This window comes from Histomonas meleagridis (assembly GCF_020186115.1).
Source record: "Histomonas meleagridis strain 2922-C6/04-10x chromosome Unknown scaffold_61, whole genome shotgun sequence".
NCBI classification, from domain to species: Eukaryota; Parabasalia; order Tritrichomonadida; family Dientamoebidae; genus Histomonas; species Histomonas meleagridis.
In genome coordinates, this window is record NW_027150931.1 from 2,412,928 (window position 1) to 2,440,310 (window position 27,383).

At 31.6% G+C, this 27,383-nt stretch overlaps 10 protein-coding genes across 10 annotated transcripts; 5 read left to right on the plus strand and 5 right to left on the minus strand.

Moving 5' to 3' along the window:
• Positions 1 to 129: 129 nt before the first annotated feature.
• Positions 130 to 576, plus strand: GO595_010758 (Mitotic apparatus protein; the record flags this gene model as incomplete). Its single annotated transcript, XM_067913472.1, has 1 exon — positions 130 to 576. One exon carries the CDS (start codon positions 130 to 132, stop codon positions 574 to 576), a length of 447 nt encoding a protein of 148 aa, XP_067769496.1.
• Positions 577 to 705: 129 nt separating this feature from the next.
• Positions 706 to 2,697, minus strand: GO595_010759 (cytoplasmic heat shock protein 70; the record flags this gene model as incomplete). The annotated part of the gene is made up of 1 exon (XM_067913473.1): positions 706 to 2,697. One exon carries the CDS (start codon positions 2,695 to 2,697, stop codon positions 706 to 708), a length of 1,992 nt encoding a protein of 663 aa, XP_067769497.1.
• A 1,744-nt stretch (positions 2,698 to 4,441) lies between these two features.
• On the plus strand, positions 4,442 to 5,194 carry GO595_010760 (Clan CA, family C1, cathepsin L-like cysteine peptidase; the record flags this gene model as incomplete). Its single annotated transcript, XM_067913474.1, has 1 exon — positions 4,442 to 5,194. One exon carries the CDS (start codon positions 4,442 to 4,444, stop codon positions 5,192 to 5,194), a length of 753 nt encoding a protein of 250 aa, XP_067769498.1.
• An 804-nt stretch (positions 5,195 to 5,998) lies between these two features.
• GO595_010761 (RING finger protein) lies at positions 5,999 to 9,139 on the minus strand (the record flags this gene model as incomplete). Its single annotated transcript, XM_067913475.1, has 1 exon — positions 5,999 to 9,139. The coding sequence occupies one exon, from the start codon at positions 9,137 to 9,139 to the stop codon at positions 5,999 to 6,001; it is 3,141 nt and encodes a 1,046-aa protein (XP_067769499.1).
• Positions 9,140 to 9,762: 623 nt separating this feature from the next.
• On the minus strand, positions 9,763 to 9,999 carry GO595_010762 (uncharacterized protein; the record flags this gene model as incomplete). The annotated part of the gene is made up of 1 exon (XM_067913476.1): positions 9,763 to 9,999. One exon carries the CDS (start codon positions 9,997 to 9,999, stop codon positions 9,763 to 9,765), a length of 237 nt encoding a protein of 78 aa, XP_067769500.1.
• Positions 10,000 to 13,004: 3,005 nt separating this feature from the next.
• On the plus strand, positions 13,005 to 13,385 carry GO595_010763 (uncharacterized protein; the record flags this gene model as incomplete). The annotated part of the gene is made up of 1 exon (XM_067913477.1): positions 13,005 to 13,385. One exon carries the CDS (start codon positions 13,005 to 13,007, stop codon positions 13,383 to 13,385), a length of 381 nt encoding a protein of 126 aa, XP_067769501.1.
• A 75-nt stretch (positions 13,386 to 13,460) lies between these two features.
• GO595_010764 (F/Y-rich N-terminus family protein) lies at positions 13,461 to 19,367 on the minus strand (the record flags this gene model as incomplete). The annotated part of the gene is made up of 2 exons (XM_067913478.1): positions 13,461 to 17,771; positions 18,339 to 19,367. The coding sequence occupies 2 exons, from the start codon at positions 19,365 to 19,367 to the stop codon at positions 13,461 to 13,463; spliced, it is 5,340 nt and encodes a 1,779-aa protein (XP_067769502.1).
• A 104-nt stretch (positions 19,368 to 19,471) lies between these two features.
• On the plus strand, positions 19,472 to 19,996 carry GO595_010765 (uncharacterized protein; the record flags this gene model as incomplete). The annotated part of the gene is made up of 1 exon (XM_067913480.1): positions 19,472 to 19,996. One exon carries the CDS (start codon positions 19,472 to 19,474, stop codon positions 19,994 to 19,996), a length of 525 nt encoding a protein of 174 aa, XP_067769503.1.
• Positions 19,997 to 20,601: 605 nt separating this feature from the next.
• GO595_010766 (malate dehydrogenase) lies at positions 20,602 to 21,603 on the plus strand (the record flags this gene model as incomplete). Its single annotated transcript, XM_067913481.1, has 1 exon — positions 20,602 to 21,603. The coding sequence occupies one exon, from the start codon at positions 20,602 to 20,604 to the stop codon at positions 21,601 to 21,603; it is 1,002 nt and encodes a 333-aa protein (XP_067769504.1).
• A 246-nt stretch (positions 21,604 to 21,849) lies between these two features.
• GO595_010767 (Myb-like DNA-binding domain containing protein) lies at positions 21,850 to 22,974 on the minus strand (the record flags this gene model as incomplete). Its single annotated transcript, XM_067913482.1, has 1 exon — positions 21,850 to 22,974. One exon carries the CDS (start codon positions 22,972 to 22,974, stop codon positions 21,850 to 21,852), a length of 1,125 nt encoding a protein of 374 aa, XP_067769505.1.
• Between the last annotated feature and the right edge of the window lie 4,409 nt (positions 22,975 to 27,383).

Below are 27,383 nucleotides of genomic sequence, written 5' to 3' on the forward strand. Positions count from 1 at the left end.
GTTATTTTTACTTCACATGCAAAATTTTTAACTGTCATTTCACATTTTTTTGAGGGTAATTAAACTTTTTGAATAATGGAAATGCCGTTGCGATACGTTAAATTGTCAAACACAACCGCCAATAATTTCATGCCTAAACCAAAGTTTTCAATTGAAGAAAACCACGAATTTCTTCCAAAGGAAGAGGTTTTAATCATTGACAAAAATGGTGTCGATCTTTGGAAAGGCGAAATAGTTTCAATCAAAGATGGGAAATACAAAATTCATTATCCTGAATATCCAGAAGATGATGAAGAACTAGAAGGTACATCACGTATTTTAGTAAAGAACCGAGCTAATACCTATATATACAACACACAAGAAGCAAGTCGTAATACAATTCTTCCAAAAGAAATTGAAGATGAGGAAGAAGAAGCAGACGAAAGCCAATCCGACAAAGAAGAAGACTACAAACCCGTGAAAGCACAAGATGATAAAAAGAGTAAAAAGAAGAAAGGCAAAAGCAAAAAGGGCAAAAAGCCCGTTGCTAGGCCAAGGCCCGAAGGCTGCAGAGTAAGCCCAAGGAGACAAAACTAAACATTTTCTAAGTTCATACCATTTTCCATCGTTTTTTCTTTAAGGGTAAAATTACCCATTTCATAAGATAAAAACAGACCATTTATAAAATCAAAAAGTTGTGAAATTATACTTTATTTCTTAAATTCTTTAATCAACTTCTTCGACACGTGGTCCTGATGAGTGTCCACCAGTTGAAGCGCCAGGTGATGGGCCAGCGCCTCCTTGCATGTTAGCAAACATTGATGGGTCGATGCCTCCTGGCATGCCGCCAGCGCCTGGCATTCCGCCTTGTGCGCCGCCAGCTGCGTTTTGGTATGCAGCTTGCATGAGTGGCATTAACTTGCCTTCGAGTTCCTTCTGCTTGGCTTCGAATGTAGCGACGTCTGCGTCTTGGTTAGCGTCGATCCATGCGAGTGTGTCATTGATTTCCTTGTTGATTGTGTCCTTATCTGATTGTGACAATGCGTTAGCGAACTGTTCTTGATTTAATGAGTTGCGTACGCCGAAGCAGTATCCTTCGAGTGCGTTCTTAGCCTCAACCTTCTTACGCACTTCTTCATCTTGTGCCTTGTACTTCTCTGCATCTGCAACCATTCTATCGATATCTGCTTGTGAAAGACGTCCTTTCTCATTCTTAATCGTAATCTTCTTAACATTGCCTGTTGACTTATCTTGTGCTGAAACGTTCATAATACCATCTGCGTTAACATCGAATGTAACTTCAATCTGTGGTACGCCGCGTGGTGCTGGTGGAATGCCTGTTAAATCGAATGTACCAAGTAAGTTGTTATCGCGTGTTCTTGAACGTTCACCTTCGTAAACTTTGATTGTAACTGCTGGTTGGTTATCGGAGAATGTTGTGAAGACGTTTGACTTCTTGCATGGGATTGTTGTGTTACGTGGAATTAAAACAGTCATAATTTCACCTGCTGTTTCGATACCTAATGAAAGTGGAGCAACATCTAACAATAAGATATCTTTGATTTCTTCATGAGTATCACCTTTGATAATTGCTGCTTGAACTGCTGCACCATATGCAACTGCTTCATCTGGATCAACACCACGACATGGTTGCTTTCCATTGAAGAAGTCTTGTAACAATTGTTGAACACGTGGAATACGTGATGAACCACCAACAAGAACAATATCAGTAACATCGGACTTTGACATGTTTGCATCTCTTAAAACTTGTGCGACTGGATTCATTGTTGACCTGAAAAGTTCATCATTTAAGTTCTCGAACATTGCACGTGAGATGTTATCCATGAAATCATGACCTTCATATAATGAATCACAAACAATGGATGCGGATGTGGCTGTGGATAATGTTCTCTTAGCACGTTCGCATGCTGTTCTTAATGTACGTAATGCACGTGGCGATTGCCTTAAATCACATTTGAACTTCTTTTGGAAACGATCTGCAAAGTAATTAACCATACGGTTATCAAAATCTTCACCACCAAGATGTGTATCACCTGCTGTGGCACGAACTTCGAACATACCACCATCGATATCAAGTAAGGAAACATCAAAAGTACCACCACCAAGATCGAAGATAAGAACATGACGTTCGTTGTCAGATTTTTCGTTAAGACCAAAGGCAATAGCAGCGGCTGTTGGTTCGTTGATGATACGAAGAACATTGAGACCGGCAATAACACCTGCATCTTTTGTGGCTTGACGTTGACCATCGTTGAAATAGGCTGGAACTGTAACAACAGCATCAGTAACTTTGTTGGAAAGTTGGCTTTCAGCGATTTCCTTCATTTTACCTAAAACCATGGCTGAGATTTCTTCTGGGTAGAATTGTTTGGTTTCACCCTTCCATTGAACTTGAATTCTTGGACGATCTGCATCACCACGAACAACCTTGAATGGCCAATGTTGCATATCCTTTTGAACGACTGGATCACTGAATTTACGGCCAATCATACGCTTTGCATCGAAAACTGTGTTTGTTGGGTTCATGGCAGCTTGGTTCTTAGCAGCATCACCGACAAGACGTTCATCTTCAGTGAATGCAACATAAGATGGGGTTGTACGATTACCCATATCATTTGCGATAATATCAACACGACCGTGTCTGAAGACACCGACACAACTGTATGTTGTACCAAGATCAATACCTATTGCGGACATTGAATAAAAGTGAAAAGATCTCTTTGGGCCACATTTGCTCTGAAATTAAGTAGCCGAACACTTATTTTCAATGCATTCAATTATTCAATCCTTTCCGATAGGTGGTTTTACCATCTGCTTTTGCGGTTATTGATAGTTAAAAAATTCACATGTGCTGTGAAAAACAATATTATACAATTACAACAAAACATGATCCAATTTAATTGTCACACAAAGGTGACATATTACTTCTAAACTTTATGTTTTGTTCAACTAATAGGTTTTAGAAAATTGATGATTATTTTTGAACATTTATAATTCCAAAATTTAAATTAATTTTCATTTATAAACAAGTATTCCCGAAGTACAACAGTACTTAAAATTGTTTTTATGAATTTAAAGATGAAGCAAAATGAAGACAATGATTATTTTTTTATGAAATTTTATATTTATACAAAAGTTTAATTGATACGTTGTTTAAATTAAATGATACCTTATGTGGTGACCTTAAATTAATTTAAACAATGTATCTACACATTATATGATACAAAAGTCCTCTTTGCGTTATCTGAAATGATCAAAAACATCTGATTTCCCAAACAAACATACTCAATTCATATGCCGATCAAATTACATAGAAGTACATTGTGTGAGTAAAGCTCACAATCGAGTGAAAAACCGAAAACTTTGGATAATGTAGATTCGTTGTTTAAATTAATTTAAGGTGTCACAATATTCGCATTGGGTAGTTATTTCATTTTCGTTTCATCTTAAACATTTAAGCAACCATGTTAATTTCATTAATTATTTTATCTTTTTTCACATTCTTATATAGTTTTTTGAGAAGGACTGTATATTATTATATAGGTTTATTTTATTCTCCATAAGCATTCTAATTTTTATGATATTCCCATTGTGCTTCAATAAGAAATTAATTCCACCAATATTTTTATTATAATATTAAATAAAACTATAATTAATGTAAAGCTATTCTTAAAACAATAATTCTAATTTATGCCAAACAAATCCAAAAAAATTCGTTATCATCATCACGTAGAAGCACGCTGAAGCTTTGTTCTTAATTATAAATAATGTTTTATCAAAAATTCAGCTCCATTATGTTTTGGTAAATATTTACCATTGTCTATTCAAAAGTTCACAAATTCATTTTGCCATTTAAATGCCAAATCACATCAAATATTTTTTTAGTTGAGGTGATTTTTAATTACTTATCCACATAAGTTTTTTATCCTTTGCATTTGTTTTTATTAAGAGGAAATTTAATGAATGATCTTCTCATAATTTTTCAAAACATTTTCTTTTTAATATATTTATTTGAAGAATGCTGTATCGAACTGTTCTGATTGCCTTAATGAAAAATAATACTCTTTTTTTTGGTTGACGATTGTTCAATACCTCCATTGTTGGAAATATTAACTATTTCCAATATTTTTAAAGGAAACCTCTTCTCTCAATATAAAATACTCGTCTTGAAGAAAACTAATTTTGCTTTCTTTATCATTCGTAAAATAATTTCAGTTTATTAATATACACTGATTTTTCTAACTTCACTTTAATGTTCATCATATTTGTTAAAAATATATTCTCATATTACCTTGCTTACGAAGAAAAATCCTTTGTAAATTGGATGAAATCAACAAATCAAATGTATGTTGGCAAAGATTATGATATGCGTTTTGGTATTTGGTTGTCAAATAGTCGTTTTGTTAATGAGCATAACAAAGTTAATTCATTCAAGCTTTGCATGAACAAATTTTCAGCATATACACCCATCGAATATAAGGCACTTCTTGGTTATATTCCTGAAGTTGTTACAAGAAAAGCATTGAAATCCAATTATAAGCCCGTTGATTCTATTGATTGGCGTGCTAAGGGAGCTGTTAATGAAATTAAGGATCAAGGCGATTGTGGTTCGTGTTGGGCATTTTCAGCAATTCAGGGAGCAGAAAGTGCTTACTTCATTAAGTCTGGAAATCTTCTTTCATTTTCAGAGCAAAACTTAGTTGATTGTGTTTACAAATGTCTTGGATGTGAAGGTGGTTTAATGTCATACGCATTTGATTATGTTATTGAAGACCAAAATTCTAAGTTTATGCTTGAAGAAGATTATCCATATATCGCAATTCAAGGCGCATGTAAATTCAATCCTTCAATTGCAGCTGGCCATATTTCAACATATCATGCTATAGTACAAGGTGATGAAACAGATCTTGAAGCAAAGGTTGCAAATCAAGGACCAGTATGTTGTGGAATAGATGCTTCATGTGAAAGTTTTCAATTTTATAAATCAGGAATTTATGATGAACCAAAATGTTCATCTACTGTACTTGACCATGGCGTTGGTTGCGTTGGATTTGGTGCTGAAGGAGATAAAAAGTATTGGATCATTCGAAATTCGTGGGGTACAACATGGGGTGAAAATGGTTACATTCGTATGATTAAGGATAAGAATAACCAGTGTGGTGTTGCATCCGCAGCAATTGTACCAATTGCATAACTAAATGATGCATCCACCATTTTGTATTTATTTGATTAATAGTATGTTTTATAAATATTTTTGTTGAAATATAAATGCAATTTTATGGAAATTAATGGTAAATAGTTTCTATTTTAATTCAACTTAACACAACATTTTTCAGGATGATAAAATACCTATTTTTTAATTACAAACCATTAAGATAAAACATCAAAAACGATTGCACTTGCTTTATTATAAGTAGAATTTTATGTATTGAGATATTTAAGACTTTTTGCAAAAATATTAGAGTTTGCATTTATGCAAATTGGTGATCTTCTTACATACGACGATATTGAACAATACAAATTTAAAAATCGATAACCATTGCAATTTTGACGTTATATTCTAAGCTTTGATTCAGATATTTTTAGCATTTAAAAATATTTATATAGAAATTACACTCGTTTTAATTCTTGGTGCACACGTTTATTGTTTTCTAATTTCAGCTGAAATCAGAAACAAATGGCAATTTGATATTCCAATAAATGTGCATTCCACCAACGTAGCACAGACAGATGACAATCTGAAAAAAGTCAGGAACTTATTGATGAATTATCTTTAAGCTATATGCTACCTAAAACCCAACGCTGAAGCATTTAAACAAATTGATACAACTTTAATCCATCCAAAATTTTCTCTTAATTTGGTGACAAACGACCCATTTTTCACGTATGTAAAATGCTTCATGATCAAACAGGTTCAGGTTCATACGTTTTTACGAAGCGATAACAAAACATATTATTCCAAAGTATATCTTTTAATCAATTATAAACAACAAGCCAATTAGTGTCCGTGCTTTTGCTTTTTCCACTTTGCCCTGCACCACGGGCACTGCTTGTGCAATGCGTTTGCGAGCCATCTCTTCAAGCACGTTCTATGTATTCTCTGGTGGCACGTCACGCATATTCTATTCGGCAAGTCTCCGTTCTCGTCCAGCAGCGACAGGCAGATTGGGCACGGCTTCTCGTCGGTGAATATCGACATCACTTTTGCGTTCCATGTGCATATTGCTGTTATTATTCCGTTTGGACGATTGTACTCTTTTATCATTTCGTCTCTGCATTCTCTTGTGATGTTTACTTTCCCGATCGAATACACTTCGAACATTGGCGGCACTAAAGGATATTCGTTTGGTATAATGACTTTTAGTTTAAATGAATCGTCGTCTTTTTGCACTTTACATATTATTGTGTTGTTGTCTTTGACTTCGACATCGATACCTTTTTTGGTTATTGTTGTTGTTATTTCATGAATTATGTTTGGTATTAAACGCGGTGATATTTTGTTGATGACAAAGTTCTTGACTTTCTCGTTCGGATTGTTTTGATACCATTTCGACGCGGCATTTGGAAAATCAGTTAAAAGTTTTTCTAAATTATTTCGCTTGTCTTCAAATTTCATCGTAAGTGATTCATCGAATATTAAAAGACTTGAAATAGGTCCACTCTTTAATGCGTTACGTAATTCATAACATTGTTCGATGTTTGACGATTCGATATATTTAGAGACAGTATGCTCGAAACAATATAATATAATTGGATTAAAGATGATACTAAGTTTGGATAAAAATGTAATTAATTCATTAGGCGGTAGTTGTGTCGTGAAATCAAAAAATTTTAATAAAAGATCTTTAGTTATGGTGTTAATTGATGTTAAATTATTTGTTACTAACAATATCTTTAATAATACTTCGCTATATCGTTGAAGATTTTGTTGAACTTTAAGTAAAGAACTTAATATTAAATAAAAATCTAAATAATTTATATTTGGTAACTTATTTATGATCAATTGATATAATTCATCAGTGATTAATATTGGTTTTATTGATGTACAATATAATATGTTTTTGTAATCCATTGAAAATTTGTATTTTTCTGAAGGGTCTTTCAAAAATAATAGAAAATTCCTATCGTCTTCGCACTTTGGTTGTAAATCATTGAACCAATTTTGATAAATTGAATTCTTTAAAAGAAATGGCGCATAAGAAATAGAATTTGGTATATTAAGAGGATTATCAGTTGTAACAATTAACAACAATGACAAATAAAACATATCCTTTGATAGAGCTATCTCAAATAAGTTTTGTCTTTTAGTTTCATCAAGAGATTTAAGAAATGTTCTCACGGAAAGTGACATTCTGTCTATTGAAAAAGTTCCGATGTAAACGGTTATTGCAAAGTTCGGAAATTCTTTCAATAAGTAATCGTTCAAAAACCGCAACGATACATCTATCGGTGCCTTTTTGATTTGAGTTTCAGTGAAATAACTTTGCATGAAATCATAAGAATCAGGGAAATCATCCAAATTTAAATCGAGTTTTGAAGAGATATGACCTACAATAGTCCCGGCCTCAGTTTCGGAGTAATTTTTCTTTATGTAATTAAACAGTTTGGAATATAATTTTTGCTTTGTTGGACCGATTGCATTAATTTCGATTTCTTTTTCTGTAATTACTTTACAGAGTTCATCATCAAGTTCAGCGAACTGCCATAAGTCGGAAGACACTTGTTCAGAATCATAAATTTTCTGCAATATAATTGAGTCGATTATCGAAGAGAATTCTTCTTTATATGAATTTGGAATAATTTCGTTGCAAACTGTCGGCGACTCGATAATGAATTGTTTAATATTATCCAAAAACTCTGCGCAGAACCAATTCGATTTTGGTGACTTTTCCCAAAGTTCAATACATTTTATTACTGAATTAGGGAACTTCGTTATTATTAAAGGAATATCTTTCGCATCAGCGATTAACGAAACAGCTTTTGCTACATCATTAGGTTGACTATACTCAGCTATGTAATCAATGGAGTTAAATAACTGATGAAACTCAATGATATATTTGGCATCAATTGGAATATCTTTGATAGATAACGATTTCTCAACAACGTCAATTGGAATTTGTTTCCATATTTGTGGATTTGTTATGACGATTTCTAATGGTATCAAATCAATTAATTCTTTTTCACAGAAATAATTAATCGATTTGATTAAGTTTTCGTCATTTAATATTTTCTTTGAAATCGATTCTTGAACTTCTTTAGGTTTAACATGTTGAAGAAATCGATCAAAATATTCATTAAGTAAATATTTGTTATTTAGGAGTTCCGAATAATTAATTTCGGATTCTTTCAAGTTGTTTATTAATGGAATTATATGCTGCAAACAAATTGGATCTTGTTCTAGTATGAAATCATGAAATGTAAAATGTGGACAACCTTCAATATGCGATAGTTCAGATTGAAGGCGATATAAACATGATCGAAGGCGTTGATTATAAAATAAGGATTGCTCTGTATTAGTCATTGATTCTCGACATCCATTAATCGAAATTTTTATGAATTGAACAAGTTCGGCAGTATTGGATCGGGTTATAGTAGCCTTAAATGAGGTAAGAATTTGTATAGCAGAAAGAATAACAGATGTGGCTAATCGGGATTTCCCCATTAATTCTTCAACTTGCTCTTCATCTTGCTTATCAAAGGCTATGAAACCCATAGAGCCAATTGCTGAGATCATCTGTGGAAGACATGATTTAATACCACCAATTTCTTTGATAAGTTTAGTAAAGATTTTGGAGGCTTCGTTTTTGATTTGTTGTTTGTCATCATGTGCAAGAATGAATATGTATGGTATGGTATGAATTTTTAAAGTTGTATTTGATATAACTGATAAGAGATGTAATGATTCCAAACGCATTTTCGTCGAATTACTTTGCATTCCATTGCGGGCAACTGAAAATGCTGCAAAAGTTTCTGTTTCATCAAATGTAGTAATTAATTTTGAAAGATTCATCATAGCTGTTGCTGCACGTTCTTGATTTCGGATCAAACATTGTCGGTAGAGATTATTTGCATCGGAATCTCTAAAGAAATTGAGGTAAGAATCACAGTCTGGGAAAGGTACCCTATGAGAAAGATCCATTGTGTTGTCCAATTCATATCACATTTCATTGGAAAGCTAAAATTCATTTTTCAGAATTGAGTGAACTAACATAATGAACGCAAGAAATGAACAACAATGCACGAGGTAATTTTTCTTACCTATCTTTGAAAAGTTAATTATTATACTTAGATAAACATTTCCATTTTTTTAATCATAATCATATAGCAAATGCTTAACGCAAAATGAGTGGGAGCTCCTTCAAGCGCTTACCAAATTCTTCAATTCTTATTTATTGTCTTTTCATATTCAACATTTTAAAAAGATGAATATCTTTGCTTATGCAATATCTTCCCATTGCGATTTTAAGTTTATCGTAAAGCTTGCTTAGTTAAAAAGCAATATGTGAGTAAATGTACAAATTGTTGTTAAATAGCAATTAACATAAGCGTCATCAGTGATATTTGTATTTTGTGTTCATGATAAAAAGTTTACTTCTCCTGCAAAAGATCAATTTGCAAAAATCAATTGGAAAAAAAAAATTAATGAAATCACAATTACTTAATATCAAATAAAAAGTTTAAAAATTACGACCAAACACATTTGAGCACATACCTGAATTTGTGCCGTTGGAATTAAAAAATATAATTAACCTATTGGATTGTTTACCAGTGGTGTGGAGGTGGTGGACCTGGTGGGTGATGGTGTGGTGGAGGACCAGGTGGATGGTGTGGAGGTGGTGGGCCTGGTGGATGATGTGGAGGTGGTGGGCCTGGTGGATGATGGAATGGTGGTGGTGGGCCTGGTGGGCCAGGTGGGTGATGGAATGGTGGTGGTGGGCCTGGTGGGCCAGGTGGATGATGATGTGGTGGAGGAGGTCCTGGTGGTCCTGGATGGAACATTTTATAAAGTGATGTGAAGTTTTTTTGTTTGATGCATTCAAAAAATAATTTTCAATGGCCGACTCGATAATTCAGTGCAAAAACTCCTTTCTGTTCTCAAATTGTCATTAGGGAATCATCGGAACGGTTTGTTAAAATTCTGAGCGAAAACAATTATTGTCAAATTTTGTGATAAAGAAATTGAGCAAATAATTCAAATTAAAACCCTAATTGGCAACATCATCTGACTCTAAAGCATTATTTTGGTTTCTCTGACTTATATTCATTTAGCTCGTATTTATCAATAACATGATGTTACACAATGCATTGTGCTGACAAAAATCGCATCCCAATGGGAATATACCAATGTTTATGATAATCATAATAATTTTGGATATCATAAATTGATAATAATATATAAGCTATTTATCATCACGGCAACTATTAGCATTGTTACATATCGACTGTAAATGTTAGTAATAAAAAATCATAAATTTCTATATATAAAGTATAATCATGAGCAATTCGTACCATTACTTCTTTTATTTCATGTTAATGTAACAAAGAAACAAATGGAAAATATGTTATATTTTCTCATTTTTACTGTTCCGCATTCTCATAGCCTTCTCGACTAATCGTCTCATTATTACTAATGGTAATTCAACAAACAAATCATTAAATTACTTTATTTAACATTAAATCCACTTATCATTATCACCCAAAATAAGTTCTTTAAAGTCACTTCTGACATCTTCCACTTTAATTTCATCATTTGAAGCTGACTCGTTTGAAAGTGTATGCGATTTTTCCATTTGTTTTCGATAATGACGAATAACATAATGAACAATTGCAACAATTATTAATACAATTGCAACTGCACCACATGAAATACCAACGATTTCTCCTTCTGATAAAGTTTTCTTTTGTTGCGATGAATCGATTTCAATCAAAGTATAGAAATCCGAATAAAAACTAACGTAAGTATCATAATAAACAGCAACATATTCATATGAAAGATATCTTATTTCGAAATAACTTTGTATTGAACCTATTTGAGAAAATGTGATAGTGTTTACATGTTTGTGAATAACAGATACAGTTTCAGTAGCAGATAATAAATGAGTTATAATGTATGAGTGTGATAAACTCATGTCTTGTTGGAATGAAGCAGTGAATGTATTCGAATAAGTAAATTTATTTGAACTTGAAAATGTATTTGATTGTGTGAATTTATTTGATTTACTGAATGTATTTGATTTAGTAAAAGTATTCGAATTAGTGAATGTATTTGTTTGTACAAATGAGGCGAAATTACATTCAGTATGATTTTCATGCTTAATGTTTAAATTTCCAAATGTTTCATTTTCATATCTATTTGAAGTGAAAGTTGTATTAGTACCAATATCAAGAAATGCATTTTCTCCAATGGTTGGTAATGTTGTTCCATTATAGCAAACGTGTTTAAGTGAAGAACTTGATGAAAATGCATATAAATTAATGTTATTAACATTTCCACTTATTAAAATTGTTTCCAAATTTTTGCATGCAAAAAATGCAATTTGTTCAATAGTGGTAACTGAAAATGGAATTATAAATTTTGTGGATTTTTTCCCAATTGGATAACTAATTAGTTTAGTAATTTCTTTATTATATAATACACCATCATTTTCATAATTAGCAAAATATAAATTTTCTTCTGAAACATTAATATATTGAAGATTTTCACACCCTGCAAATGGATTCGTTTTTATTGTATTTATTGATTTTGGAATGAATATATCTGTTATGTTTCTACAATTTTGAAACATTAAAGATCCGATTATTGTTAAACCATCTTCAAAAATTATTGTACTAAGTTTATTACATTCGCAAAATACATTTTGCCCAATGTTTTTAATTGTGTTCGGTATTGTTATATTCAGTAAAGAATTGCATCTAAAAAATGCTTTGTCTAAAATTCCTGTAACATTTTTGTCAATATATGCTGATTCTAATTTAGGCCATTCACAGAAAGCACATTCATTTATTGTTCCGCTTATAGTAATAATAACATGTTCGGTTAAATTTTTATGTTCACTTGTAAACTGAGTTTCATTAGTTATTGTAAGTGTCATTGTGATTTCATTAAAATTTTGTAATGTTTTTGTGAAAAATAAAATAAACATTAACGAAACAAAGCTATTGGCTTTGCTATGACCACTATTTTTATAATTCTTTGTGTGAAATATATCCAATATTAAACAAAATGATATAAATAAAAGTAAGATACAAACTAAATTCATAATGTAAGTTAATGAATCCAAAAAATATACAATTTTTTTTGTGTAATTAGAAATATCGGAAATGTAATGGCATGAAATATATGAATATTTATCAATAACATATTTCCAACATGGTAATTGTATTTGTCTTCGATTATAGATGATATCTTTTTTTTGTTTTACAGAAAATAATTTTTCGAATTTTGCTCGTATATATGATTTAATTAAACATGTTTGCTGTGTTTGTATAGAATGGCTGAAAATATATAAAATGATAAACATATAATAAATTTTTAAAGCAGATGTTGAAATTTTTTTCTATGATTTATATGTAATTTTTTCAATCGAACGACAGAGGAAAAAACAAAATGCACTTTTTGTTTCAATTTTCATGAATGTGCTATGACTATATAACAATTCAAATGTATGGGTTTTGACTTAATGTAAAATATACAATTTTATGTGGGATCGTCATGACGACTTCACTTACATCATCAAAAAGATTTTTGAATATCACTCATAGAATGAATTGTATGAGCGAATACAAAACGTCGGTCACCATACTTTTTGACCGATTTATACATCAAGCCCCCCCAAAATATTCACCGATACTACTTTTTGAGTACCTAAAAAGTGTCATCAGTTCGTTTACGTATAAAACACGATAGAACGTGATATGAAATTTTTGACTTAGCTTTATCAAATTAAAATTAAATAGTTTACTTAAATAAGCGATTAATACTGCAGACTTCCTTGTAGCAATTAATGTCGAATTCTAAACCATTTCCTTCTCCTTCAATCATATCAAATTGGGTATGGAATGGAGACATGGAATGTGAAACTGTTTTACCAATCATAAATGAATCACCAAATTTCCAAGTTATTGAACAAGATACAGAACCATTAATTTTTCGTAGATTACGACTCGAAAAAAGCAAAACCACAAAAGATACCAAGCCAGCCCAACCAAAACCACCCAAAAACGGCAAAAGCATTATTCAAGAAAATGCGACTTCATTTCTTCCAGCGCCTATACATAAAATGACTACAGCTGAACTTAAGAAGACACTAAAATCGCTCGGATTAGTCACCACCGGAACGAGGGAAGAAATGGCGCAAAGGCTTCAAAAGTTTATCAAAAAATGATTTGATTTACGTTCTTTATTACCGTCGCATAACCGTTTGTTTTTATTTATTTATTTATTAAAATTAATAATAATATTATTTGTTAAAAATTTTTCTTTTCATAGTATCTATCGCTATTTCCATTTCATCGTCATTTTGAGGCACGAAAATATCGAGTGAATCTCTTTGTAATACTTCATCTTTTTGAATTTTCACCTTTAAATTTCTCTCGTCACTTTTGAGTAGATTTTGATCGGCGAAAAGTGCATCAAAGTCAATGACCAACTTGTCTTTTGGCTTATGTAATCGACCAGATTTTCTTGTTGGAGGCGGAACCAACAATACCTCACTACCATTTGGACTTCTATTGGTATATCTTCTACTAATTCTTTTCGGAGGGGGTGAACTATCATCATCATCTATATCATCAGAGTCAGATACATCATCATTATCACCTCCGAAATTTCTTTTCATATATTTCGAACATAAGTTCACTCCGGGTAAGTTTTGTAATAAATATACTACAAGAGGTGCAGTCAATCCGAAATATTCAGGTCCAGAAATAGTTAAAGATCGATTTCCTTCACCGCCCAATTTCTTCTTTTTATCTTCGACTTTTTTCACGATGATTAACCACGGAGTAGAAGGAGCATTACCTTCAGCAAATACCTTTGGATTATCTTTCATTTCCACTCTAAATATTGGATATTTACCTCCATTATCAATAATTAAACTTCGATACCAAACCTTCACAGAAGGGTTTTTACAAGAGTAATAAATATGTTCTGTTTCAAACCCAGCCGGATATAAATATCGTTCAGAATGGAATCCATCTCTATCAGTAACGATTGTACCCAAATTTATAATATTTAAAGTTTGCCCAATTAATATTGGTAATTTAGGAGAACCATCTTCATTCATTGGATATTCAGGTACATCATAAATTGAAATATGTTTATGGACACCGACATTACGTTTCTTATGTCCTAATAATAAATCCCTTATAGTTCTTGCGACTTTACCTTCTAATCCATCATTCCCAAAACGATTATTAATCATTTGATTATTTTGTAAATCTAAAAACCCATTTTCTGCTACATATTTAAATAATTCCAAATCTTCATTTGAATATTTATCATTATCCAAATTCTTACGAACTTGTTCAAACAATTGTATTCTTGATAATAATTTAGTAGCTGTTCCTGAAGTAATTTGTCCTACTATTTTATTATTATTATTTTCGACATTATTATTCTTTACATCTTCACAATAATTAATAATTTCTTGTACATAATTATCAATAACTTCAGTCTTCTTATTAATGTCACAAATCTCTTTAATTTTCTCCGCACTTGGATATCCAATATTTAATAACGCATGAATTATTAACTTATGTTCTTTCTTATTCCATGAAGAAAGTGCTAATTCAAGTGTTTCACAACTAAATGGGATATCAACATGTTGAACTTCTTTAAATCGGACATAACTTGACTTTAATCCATTCACAAGTGATTTCAATCGTACAATTAATATCTTACTTTGTAATGGTGTTTCTGATTCTTGTGTGAACTTCATATCTTGGAATTGTGAATATCCATATTTCCAAGATTCATATAATAATATTTGATCATCTTTCTTAGACCACCAATAAGAAGGTTTCATAGTTTGTACGTCTGGTATTGGTAATTCTTCTGGTGGCTTCTTACATGTAGTAATTAATGTGTTTAAGAAATGTAAGCAATCTAATCGACCTAATTTCCAAGTCGATCCGTTTTTAATTAATGTCGCAAATTCTTTTCGATTATTTCGAAGAAATCGTTTGACATCTTTAGCAATTTCATCGATTTTCATATTTTGTTGATATATACTTTGAATCACTGGGAATTTATCAGGTGATGATTCTAATAACCATTTAATGATAGCTAATGACGCGATTTTAATTTCCGTTAATGGACAATTTAAGTTCATTGTTTCATAGATAATATGCCATCTTCCAAACCCATATTTTAATAAGTTATTTTGTAATATATTAATTTTGTTCTTTGTCCATTTAACTTTTGATTTATCTTCACTAATATCTATTTCTTCATCAGAATATTCATTAAGTTTTCCATCATTTTGTTCACGTAATTTACGACGTCTTTCTCCTATAGAATATGAATCCATAGATGTATCATCTTCGACTATTAATGGCTTATATTTATTCCAGAAATCTGGATCTGTTAAATCGACTTGACTTACATCTTCATTAATTTCAAATTGCGCCTTACTAAATGTTGAACCTTCTCCACCAAATATATTATCATGTTTAATTGTTAATGACTTAGATAATATACTTTCAATATCTTCTTCCGTAAATTTCTCAGTGTTATCATTATCTTTCTCTTCAAATGCATAATAAGCACCAAAACGTAATAATTTCTCCATCTCTTCTGCTTTATCTTTCTTCTTCTTATTTTTATCTGTCCGATTACCTTCTAACACTGCATGATCTAATCCTAATTTAATCGATGCTCGATCAAACATCTTTTGTTCATAACTATTACTCGTGATAAAACGATAAACTTTGACATCTTTCTTTTGTCCAATTCGATGACATCGTGCTGTCGCTTGAATATCATTTTGTGGATTCCAATCGCTATCATATATAATGACTGTATCAGCTGTTGTTAAGTTAATACCTAATCCTCCCGCTTTAGTACATAACAAAAAAACGAAGTCTTCCGATTCTGGCGCATTAAATTTATCAATCGATTCTTGTCGTAATTCGGCTCGAATACTTCCGTCAAGTCTCTCGAAGTTATAATTCTTATATACTAAGTAGTCTTGAATGATATCAAGCATCCGTGTCATTTGACTGAAGATTAATACTCGATGGCCATCTTTCTTAAGCTTAGATAATAGTTTGTCCAATAATATCATCTTCCCGGCTGATCGAATTAACGCTTCTTCAATAAAATTTTCGGGTAATTCATCATCATCTGTGATATGTGAGGCTTCTTTTAACTCTATGAGAATTTGGTCTTCGGAGCCCTGGATCAGATACGGATGGTTGCAGACTTTCCGAAGTTCCATGGAAATATTGCGCAAATTTGTGGAATTGTTTTTATGAGCTCCGCGGGTTAAATAGTCGAGATTCTTGTTGTAGATGGACTTGTAATAGATTTTTTGGTGTTGGGTCATCGGACATTCGATGATGATTTCTTCTAATGGTGAAATACTTTTTTCAACATCACTTTTAAGACGGCGTAACATTAAGGGCTTTAAGATGGTCTGTAGCTCAATGATTTGGTCTGACTCATTTAACTCACCAAACTTGGTTTGGAAATCATTTAAATCTTTGAATGAGATTGGATCTAGGAAATTTAATAAGGTCCATAACTCTTCAGTATTGTTTTGTAATGGAGTACCTGTTAGTAATATTTTGCTATCGGTTGAAAAATTTTTCATCGTATTAAATAATTTCGATTCATGATTTTTTAATCGATGAGCTTCATCAATTACGATACAACGCCATTTGATTTTGGATAATAGTTCACTCTCTTTCATGGTATATTCATACGTGGTTAATAAAATAGTAAACTTTGGATGCGAAGTTCCCTCATAAAAGAATTCAAATTGTTTCATAAGTTTACGTTTGATTTTGCGACCATAAAAAGTGATGAAGGACATGTCAGACCAATCAGCGATTTCGCGTTCCCAATGTGGTAATGTTGATAATGGCCCAACTATTAAAAATGGACCATGAATTTTTTGTTGTTCATATAATGTATCTAAAAATGAAACTGCTTGAACAGTTTTACCTAAACCCATTTCATCAGCTAATATGGAGTTCTTTTGTTTGTACCATGAATTTAATAAAAAATTTAATCCTTGTAATTGATACGGTCTCATTTGAAAGCCTGACTTTGATTGTTTATACCTTGTAATTGGTTTAAAGGAATTGGGATCTGGATGTGGTGGTATAAAACGATATTCTAATGATGGTAATTTATTTGAATCTTCATAAATTTTAATGAGTTCAGGACAACTTATTCTTTGTGCTGTTTCCCATGTGTTTTGATCATAATCTAAATTGGTCCATTTAACTAAATATTCTGTAACGCCATTATCATTTCGTCGTGATGTAATAATTTTTTCAGGAATTTCATATGATTTATCATAATATGGTGGTTGAGGTGGGTCGTTTCCATACTTCTTTTGATACTTGACTAGAAGTATAGAGTTTGTTAAACGTACTTCATCTTCAGATATCCATCTACAATCACGATATGGACGATTTGAAAATTTAACAAAATACTTTATTTCTCCATTATCTTTCCGATGTGTTAATATAGTTTGTACTTTTGTTGTTGGTGTTAAATCAAAATCAGTATCATTTTCTTCTTCTGATGTTGTAGTTCGAAACTCTTGTGAGATAGAGGAAGAAACAGAAGAAATTTGTGACGTCTCGTTATCTATATCTCCTTTTTTTACTCTCTTTTTCGTCATTATGAACGGCCAATTAAATACTCAATCCAAAAGCATTTAATTCATTCGTAAAAACAACACCACGATTGTTTTACTTTGAAAGAAATGTCCGTCTAATTTATCAACACATTAACCATTAATAAATAATCTCTAATTCATAAATAAACATCAAATAAAAACAAATTTTTAATGAATTAATCATCATCAATATTTTTTTTATTTTTCGTTATGTTTTCAGCAAATTCATAAGAAAAATATACAATAAAAACAAAAAAGTTATATTATAAAGATAACATAAAATAGAAAATAATAATAAAATAATAAAAAAATTTTTAAAAACAAATCTTTAGTAATGATTACATATCAAAATTTGTTGTTTCATTTTTATAAATATATCAAAAGAAAAAATATGTTAAAAGAAATGTTTTACCAATTACCAATAAATAATAGCCACAACAAATAAATGATTGTCAATATACCACAAATTTTTTCATATTTTGGTACTCTTTGCGTCAGAACAATCGCAGCTATTAAGCAGAACGCCAAAACAGTGTTTCGCATTGTTTTCCTTATTTTATTTGTCTGCAGAATTCCATTTCCATCAGTGACAATTTGAGGCGTATTCCAATCGCGAAATTGTTGAATTGTTTGGACAACAGTTTGCGGATCTTCAATTGGAACTTGAGCTAAATGCGAAATACATAAACAATTAATGTATTCCGGATGCTCATCTTTATGAAGTATGAAATTATCCCAAAGCAAAAACACTTCGGACATTTTTTGATGTTCATCTGCAAAGATTAAAAGTTTCCATCGTAACGCAAAATATAATGATGAAATATGTTCATTTTTCAAGATTTTACCTTTGGTGGGTATGTATTCATAGATTTGCTTGTTAAGAAAATCAAATTGTTGGGTGATTTTCATTTGGTCCTTATCAAGTAATGTAGATGGATTAGAAATTAATAATAAGGAACTGGACAAATAATACGAAAAACATTCGGCTACAGTGTCAGGTAAGTTATATTTGATGGTAAAGTTGAGTGATAAAAAATATGTGAGTAATACATATCGATCAAATCCTTGAATATATGATAATGAACTATGGGTGGCTGAAATTAATGTGAGAATTCGACGTGATTGTTCATCAACATTCTTCGTTTGATCTGATGTAAGACCAAATTCATTTGATGTAAATTCATAGAACCATTGAATACTGCGATCAATGTCAATATTAATGGTATGAATTTCTCTGACTTTCGCTTTATTTTCAGGATCAACAGGTTTTAGATATGTTTTGATAATTTCTTGATAGTCATTATAAAGTGATTGAAGTTTTTGTGATGCTTCGATTTGTGTTTCAGGGATGATATCAAGAAATGTTAAATAGGCAAATAACCTTTCTATCAAATCTTTATCCATTTTTGTATCTCCTAAAAAATCGATTACATTTTTTCTGGAAAGAACATGGTTTTCAGACTCGATGTATTTATTAAAAGCATTAGATATTTCTTTTGAATCAAAATCTTCCATTCGAGAAATGGCAGTTTTTAAAAATATATGCCTTCGTTCGTTTAACGTTCTCATGTCCTGATTTTAACGGTCGAAATCTGTATCGACCAATAAAAAACTAAAAAATGTCTGTTACAACATCAGCAGAACCAACACAGACAGCAACAGAAGAAGTTAAATACCCAGATAGAGAAATGATTTTAAAAAGAGCTAGCGCTAAAGAAAGAAATTCTGGTGCAACATGTTTTCATTTTGTTCATGATTTTCGTAAATCTTGTTTTCATTTTAAAATCGCTCTTTCTCAACAACAAAAAGAAATATTGGATCCTCCAAGATCTGATTTAGTTTCTCATTTATTTACATATGCTCCATCATATCAATTTCCTAAATGCTTTGTTGATAACAAGGATTTGCTATCAGAAACAAAACAAAAGAAAGAGGAAGATTCTTCACTCGAGAAAGTTAAATTTGAATGGAAAAATACAAGTATTGTCGAAGATGATGAAGAAGATCAAAATGATTTAGAAGAAGATGAAAATCAAGAAGAAGACGACAATGAAGATCTCATAGGAGAATACAACGTCCAACAGTATGAGGATCTTGAAACAGGTGATGATATTGACAATTCAGATGGTAGTGATGAAGATTAAATGAACATTGCGATATTTGTCTTCCAAAAATTTAAATAAAATTATTAATATTGAATAAATATCAGTAAAGTTATTTTTAAAACATCAATTTTCAATATTTTAGGGGAAAAGTGTAATTAAATTCACAAAAAAACTTCAATATCTTTATCTGTTCAAGAAACAATAAAAAATCACTCATAAATTCAAATATATAACGTGAACTGATGCATCAAGAATACCAATCAAGAAAGTAATTCAAATTTTTTAGTGCTTTTTCTATATTTAGAAGCAAGAATAACACAGGTGATGCTAAAGATCATGAGGAAGGATATCATAATATGAGCAATAAAAAAATAAAACAATTTATCAAATTAAGTCAAGCGAAGTTTGATTAACAATCATTGAATTGAAGCATCAATTTAGAAATATGAACCATATTCACACCTTAACAATTGTTTCAATAAAAATTAATTAAGCATAAGCAATAGAGAATGAATGAACAAAAAAAAAAATTATAAACGTTCACTTTATACGATGGCCAAATTCAAAAGAGAACGTTTGGGATGATTACCATGGTGAAGTGACCACGCAGCACACTTTTTCTAACATTAAGATCACTTTTCAAAATGGCTCCTGTTAATGTTGTCATCACTGGTGCTGCCGGTCAAATTGGCTATGCCCTCGCCTTCCGTATTGCCAAAGGTGATCTCTTAGGCCCATGCACCCAAGTTAAACTTCATCTTCTTGAAATCCCACAAGCAGTTGGTGCATTAAAGGGTGTCAGCATGGAACTTACTGATTGCGCATACCCAACACTTGCCGGTGTTGTTTGCACAGATGATCCAAACGTTGCATTCAAGGATGCAGATATTGTTTTCCTTGTTGGTGCCTTCCCACGTAAGGATGGAATGGATCGTTCTGATCTCCTTAAGATCAACGGTGGTATCTTCAAGACACAAGGTGAAGCTCTTTCTAACAATGCTAAGAAGACCGTCAAAGTCATTGTTGTTGGTAACCCAGCTAACACAAACTGCCGCATCGCCCTTCACTATGCTACAAACCTCGGCCCAGAAAACTTCTCAGCTATGACACGTCTTGATCATAACCGTGCCATTGGTGAACTCGCTCAAAAGGCTGGCGTTTCCAGTGATAAGGTTCACGGCGTTTGCATCTGGGGTAACCACTCCAACACACAAGTTCCTGATGCATCACATTGCGTAATCGAAACTAAGGATGGTGAAAAGACAGCCACCGAATTATTCGGCGAAGAATACCTTCACGGAGAATTCGTTCAAAAGATCTCAACACGTGGTGGTGCCGTTATCAAGGCACGTGGTGCATCATCAGCTGCATCAGCTGCTAACGCTGCAATTGACCAAATGAGAAATTGGGTTCTTGGTACAAAGTCCGGAGAGATCGTCTCAATGGCTATCCCAGTTCCAGACAATGAACCATATGGAATCAAGAAGGGAACAGTCTTCTCATTCCCATGCGAAGTTACACCAGAAGGTAAGGTTAAGGTTGTTGAAGGACTTCCAGTTAGCGAATGGCTCCAAGAGAAGCTCAATACTACAGAACAAGAACTCATCAACGAACGCAACGCTGCATTCCAACTCCTTGGTATCTAAAGTAAGACCAATTGAACTTTATTTGTTTTATCACTCACACTTCTTCGTTGTAATCACATTTTGTATTCAAATTTATTTTGTCAAAATTTTTCAAAGAAATATCCGAAATCTTTTTCAAAGGCATTCACAAATTTCAGAGGAAACGATGTTTCAGGCATTGAAATTGCTATCTACTTTTAACTGCAGCAAGAAAGATGGAATTTTTGGGTTTAAAAGCATAAAATCGAAACCGAATTTTATTGTATTCTAAAATAAGAAGTTAAAGTTCATGTCATCGTTATTACCAATTCCATTATCACCAAAATCAAAGCAATATGAATTCATGTCTTCTTCTTTTTCTTGACTTGGATCAAACGGTTCGAGGAAAGATGCATCACGTTTATCGCTCTCAGTTTGTTCCGCAGGGCTATCGGAAAGATTACTAACAGCAATTAAAGAATCTTTGACTTCTGGGTCATCACTGAGATTTTGAAGATACAACGGAGGAACAGATGAAGCAGAATGTCTCTGCTTGCTGGGAAACGGATTTGGAACTGGTAGATATATTTGAGATTGCGATGAAATAATTGAAGGGCTGTATGATTGTTGAGGCGCAAGAGGAGCACCAGCAAAAATATAGGCTGGGTCAAAAGATAATGTTCGTTGCCTACGTTGACGAATTGGTTTAAATTGCTGGTTGAAAAAGGTCGACTGAAGGCTAGGGTTAATTGTAGCTTTCAGTTGATTTGAAATTTGGCCGTGGTTCCTATCATATGAAATTAAATTTGGGAATTCATCCTTAATTTTGCCTTCTTTGACCATTTGCATAAAGTGGTATCGACACTGGACATCACTCCTATTTCCCATTTGGGCAGCAATTGAGGTCCAACCTTTGCTTGACCCAGAATTTAATAGGGAAATGAATTTTTCATCATCTTCGGGAGACCATTGATCTTTGGATATCCTAGGATCAAGGCCTCGGGCCCAGCGTTGAGCACACTGGGCTCGAGTTCGCCCATTCCCAACAAATTTGGAAATTGCGACCCAATTATCAACTCCATATTTATGGATGCCTGCAAGAAGTCGGAAATCTTCTGATTGAATCCAAGGTCGGACCTTTTTTCGTAAAGCAAACGATTCTGAATAAACTTCTGTTTTGGGAGCAGGAGGTGGCTGGTCGAGCATGCCAAGGATTGCTTCTACTTTCTGCAAAGCTTGAAGTGAACCTGTGTGTTTCTCGAGTAATGCAGCAATTTCTTCTCGAGATGTCGTTCCCATTATGAATCCGCCAAAAGCGTTTCTTATTTCATTCTTGATTTGCTCATCAGCTAGCTCAGGGGCGCATCCTTTTACATACCCCATGGCAACATCCAGAAGAGGGAAAGAAGTCATTTTTTTGTTTCAAAGGACGTTCAAGGATTTGATTCAAATACAATCTCTTCCATTGATTTGTGGGGCGGTTTGGTTCTGAAGTGGTAGAGTATTCAATTTTTAGCGGTTTTTGAATGGGGTCGGCCAAACCTCACAAAATCTCATCTTTCGAAAAAGTCAATTGATTTATCGGATGTTCCAAAATTATTTTGAGATTAAGCAAACAACGTTATTCCACAATATTTGGAAGATAATAGCATGTGTTCTAGATGGAAATGTTTCCGCAAATGGAGTTTTTTTCAAGAAAAGAACTTTCTGACAAAAATTCTGGGAGTTTTCAATCATAAACACGATTTTCAATCCTTAACCGCTCAAGATTTTATCTCCTCTGAAAAAAACGATAGAACGCATTTGCCAAAATTTTTTTTTCTAGGGCCAAACCATAAAAACCGTTTTTTCAAAAAGAAAACAACAAAAATTCTTGAATATTCAAGCCGTTGGTTATAAAGGGGATTGAATAATTCATAACTTTACATCAATGTAAAGTATTCGTTTTTTATCAAACGACACTTTTTGGAATTGTATACAATTTTTGAATTAATTTTGATCAGCTTATAAAAGTGACAATTTCAAAAACTGGGTTAAGCCTCTCAAAAGGGTTTTCTTCGCGCAATGAAAAGTGGCGCACAACAGTGTTTTAACGTTTTTTTGAACCGCACGTTCGTCACTTTTCTTTAAGTTCACCGGTTTTTCAGCGGTGTCGCAAAAGCGAAAAATGTAAAACAGAATGAGAAACACCACAGTCAATGTTTTAGACTTGGATAAAGACTGTCTTATTTAAGCTGTTTTGACTTACTGATGACAGAAGTTCTTCTGATGAACTACCTTTTTTCTTATATAATGTGTTAATCTTCATTATAATTTAAAATACTATACATTGGAAGATTAGAATATGAGTGTGAAAAGTATTTTTAAATTCATTTGAAAATGATAAAATATTTGTAATTTCTGTATTTATAAAGCTAACTTTGAACAATGTTTGAACAAATATGTACTCAAAATCATATCGGCATAACTTGTTAACGATAATAACTCAAAACATTGGAATAAAAACAGTAAATAAATAAGATGAAAAATTTTGTTTCTTAAACATTGCTCAAATTTTAAGCCAAATGAGAGATTCCAATCTTCCATTGGTATTTGTATTGAACAAGAAAAATAAAGTTACGTGTTTTCTTTGTCTTGGTGCAGATGAATCTACTTCTTAATGGACATTCTCAATTTGAGCTAATTCTCTTAATAGACAGGTTCAAAACATTAATTATAATGAGAGAAATTTTTAATGATAAGACGTTGTGCATAACGCGTGTTCGTATTCTCTTTATCGAATAATGTTCGAATTGGTTCTCATGAATTTATGCACTTTTTTCAAATAACGTTTTCAATGGAAAAAAATGGTTCAACAATGGAACCAATTAACCTTCCTTATTTATATCCAGTGCCTCCTCGCAACGTGCCTAAAGTAAGAGATAATAGTTTTGCATCGCAAATCATCAATCAACCAAAAAATACACAGAAATGGAAAATTGGAACCATAGAAACCCCAGCTAAAGTACCACAAAATAAAACGCCACACTATTTAAAGGCAATTCAAACACCAAAAAGTGCAATAAAACAAATTGAATCTGATCCTTTTCCATTTCCTGCACAAAATATTTCAAGACGCAGAGCCTTTACAACGCGCGATGCTTTTTCACAAAGCAAACGACAAAAAGAACCTCATACTTACATTTCATGGAAATATATTGGAGAGTCTAATGGCACGTTTGGTAGCTTCACAGGTAAATTTGATGTTAATCAAGTTGGAAGATCTAATGTTACACAAAAGCTCTCTGACATACCTTTTGAATTAGACAAAACACATTTTAACACTCAAGAAAAAGAAGAAAAAGACACAAAAATTGTTGCGCGTAATTTATTTTTGATGTCAATTAACAATAATACATATAAACATAAGAAGAAACTTCCAAAAACGAAAAAAGATAAAGAGGAACAATACCAATTATATTTGGATAATGGTAAAAAACTAATTCCACTTGTTCCATCACATTTGAAAACAGAATGAAAATGTTTTTATGTTTGTATTTTATAAATTGTTTTGTAATTTTATTTTGATTTTATATGTGCATGAATAATTTTTTCGATTTGAAATAAAGTACTAAAACAAAGTATTTAATTACATAAAGTTATTTGTCTAAATGTAAAGAAGGATTTCAATCACTTGGTATATTTATAATGATGGATGGTGAGGGAAAACATGCGTTTCACGATAGATATAATGAATTCTATATAAAAGTTATAACATGAATAATGTTTTAATGAAATATAATTAAATTTTGAATGTAAAATTTGTTTTTGAAGGTGGGAAAAAAAGACGGTGCTTTAATAGTTACAATGACTTAATGTAATAAAATTTATATGAATATGAGACATATTATATCAAATATTTTTTATTTAAAAGAATCCCAGTTCTCATTTAAGAAATCATCATCAAAATCAATTTGGAGCTCATCAATATTAGATGTAATATATCTTTGATATGGAATACTCCTGTTTGGATCAGGTCGTGATGGGACTACACTTGGATTTGTCGTTGCATTTTCATATGTGTGAGATGGATGTCGAATTGATAATCTTGATATTTCTTTCAAAATGTTTTCTGCATCTCGGGTAAACTTACCATCTGAAAAGTTCAATACATAATATATTAGATTAGGAGTAAATATGATTTGGTGTTTTGGTTTGAATGTTTTCTTGTGGCGTCCCATTATTAAAATAACTATCCAAAAAAAGGCTTTTTGTATGAAACTAATTGAAAATTTCAATATGTTTGTATTAAAAAATGATATTGTGACAGTGTTTGTTTTTTGAATGTTTTACGGTATATCAGGCGCACAAATTTGTGAGGCCGTCATAACATTTACTCTTGTTTCGGGATTTGAATATGATTCTAACTCAGTTAATTTTTTGCTTCTAAATGTTCGAAATTAAAATGACCAAACGAAGAAAATCCAAAAGGCATTGGATATTTATCAAATTTACATTACATTCATAAAAATTAATCAGATGCATTCAAATTGAATTTTATTGATTTGTTTATATTAAATAAAATACATCATATCTAAATGCTTGGTTCTATAAATTTATTTACATTTTGGGTATTAATAATATTTTGAAATAAAATAATTTTTCAAGATAATAAAAATTATATTAAAATCAATAATAATAAAAACAAGAACTATTCAAAAGGAAACAAAAAAAAATTTACAATATACGTATGCCAATATTATGCTAATATCATGTTAATTATAATTTGGAACATGAATTAATGTTTTCTATTTAGTCTATTACATGAAATTCAATAATAAAGTGTAAATTGCAAAGTGTATATAGTTAATAAATATTTTGGTTAAATTTTAATAAGTCTTAATAATAATGAATAGTAATGTATATAAATAATAGAAATTAATGATCAAACAGAAAGAAGTGATACAAATTCTATCTTTTAATATAACTTGGAATGTATTAAATTGAATTTTCATGAAATATTTAGAAAAACATATCATCAAATATATATATTCTGAAATGTACTTAAAGTTTTAATATATCCATCCTCACCATTAAGATTCAAAATCGATATAAAACCAAATAAAAATTTATATTAAACATTGATAAAATTAAGAAGAACGTTGTTATTTCACACAAGTGTTCCCTTAAAATTAAAATTAATTGGTTTGATATATATCTAAAACATAGCGGTAATCCATATTCTGCATATTAATTTGTGGAGTTTTAATTGGAAAAAGACCACAATTAGTTTGATTCACAATACTTTAAACAATTGTTTTATTTATGGTATTTTCATGCATTACAATATGGTTTACCTGATGATTTATCTAATCCTTCAGATATAGCACAATTTTCTATCTTAGAATGTATCAAATATATTTCCATCAAATAGTTTACATTTATAATTTTAATATGAATATATATTGCGATCACAATAGGCGGTCATCATTACATGTAACTCTAAATATTGATAATACTGATCAAACGTTTAAATATATTGTTTGGAGGCAAAAAACGTTATATCAGTAACTTTTTCAATAAATTATTTAAAGATAAGATTGAAATATAAATATCTCTGTTTATATTAATTACAGCATGAAAAACTAAGATGAAATGGATAATATATTTAATATTTAACACATAAAAACATCATTCACTGAATGAAAGAAATCACATAATTCTATTTTAGAAAAAGCATTCCAATCTTCATGCCTCAAAAACATTGAACTTTTTGAAAACAATTGTGTCCACGCGGCGGTTGGCAGTCGCTGGGAGCTCGAACCGTAATTTCAATATGAAAC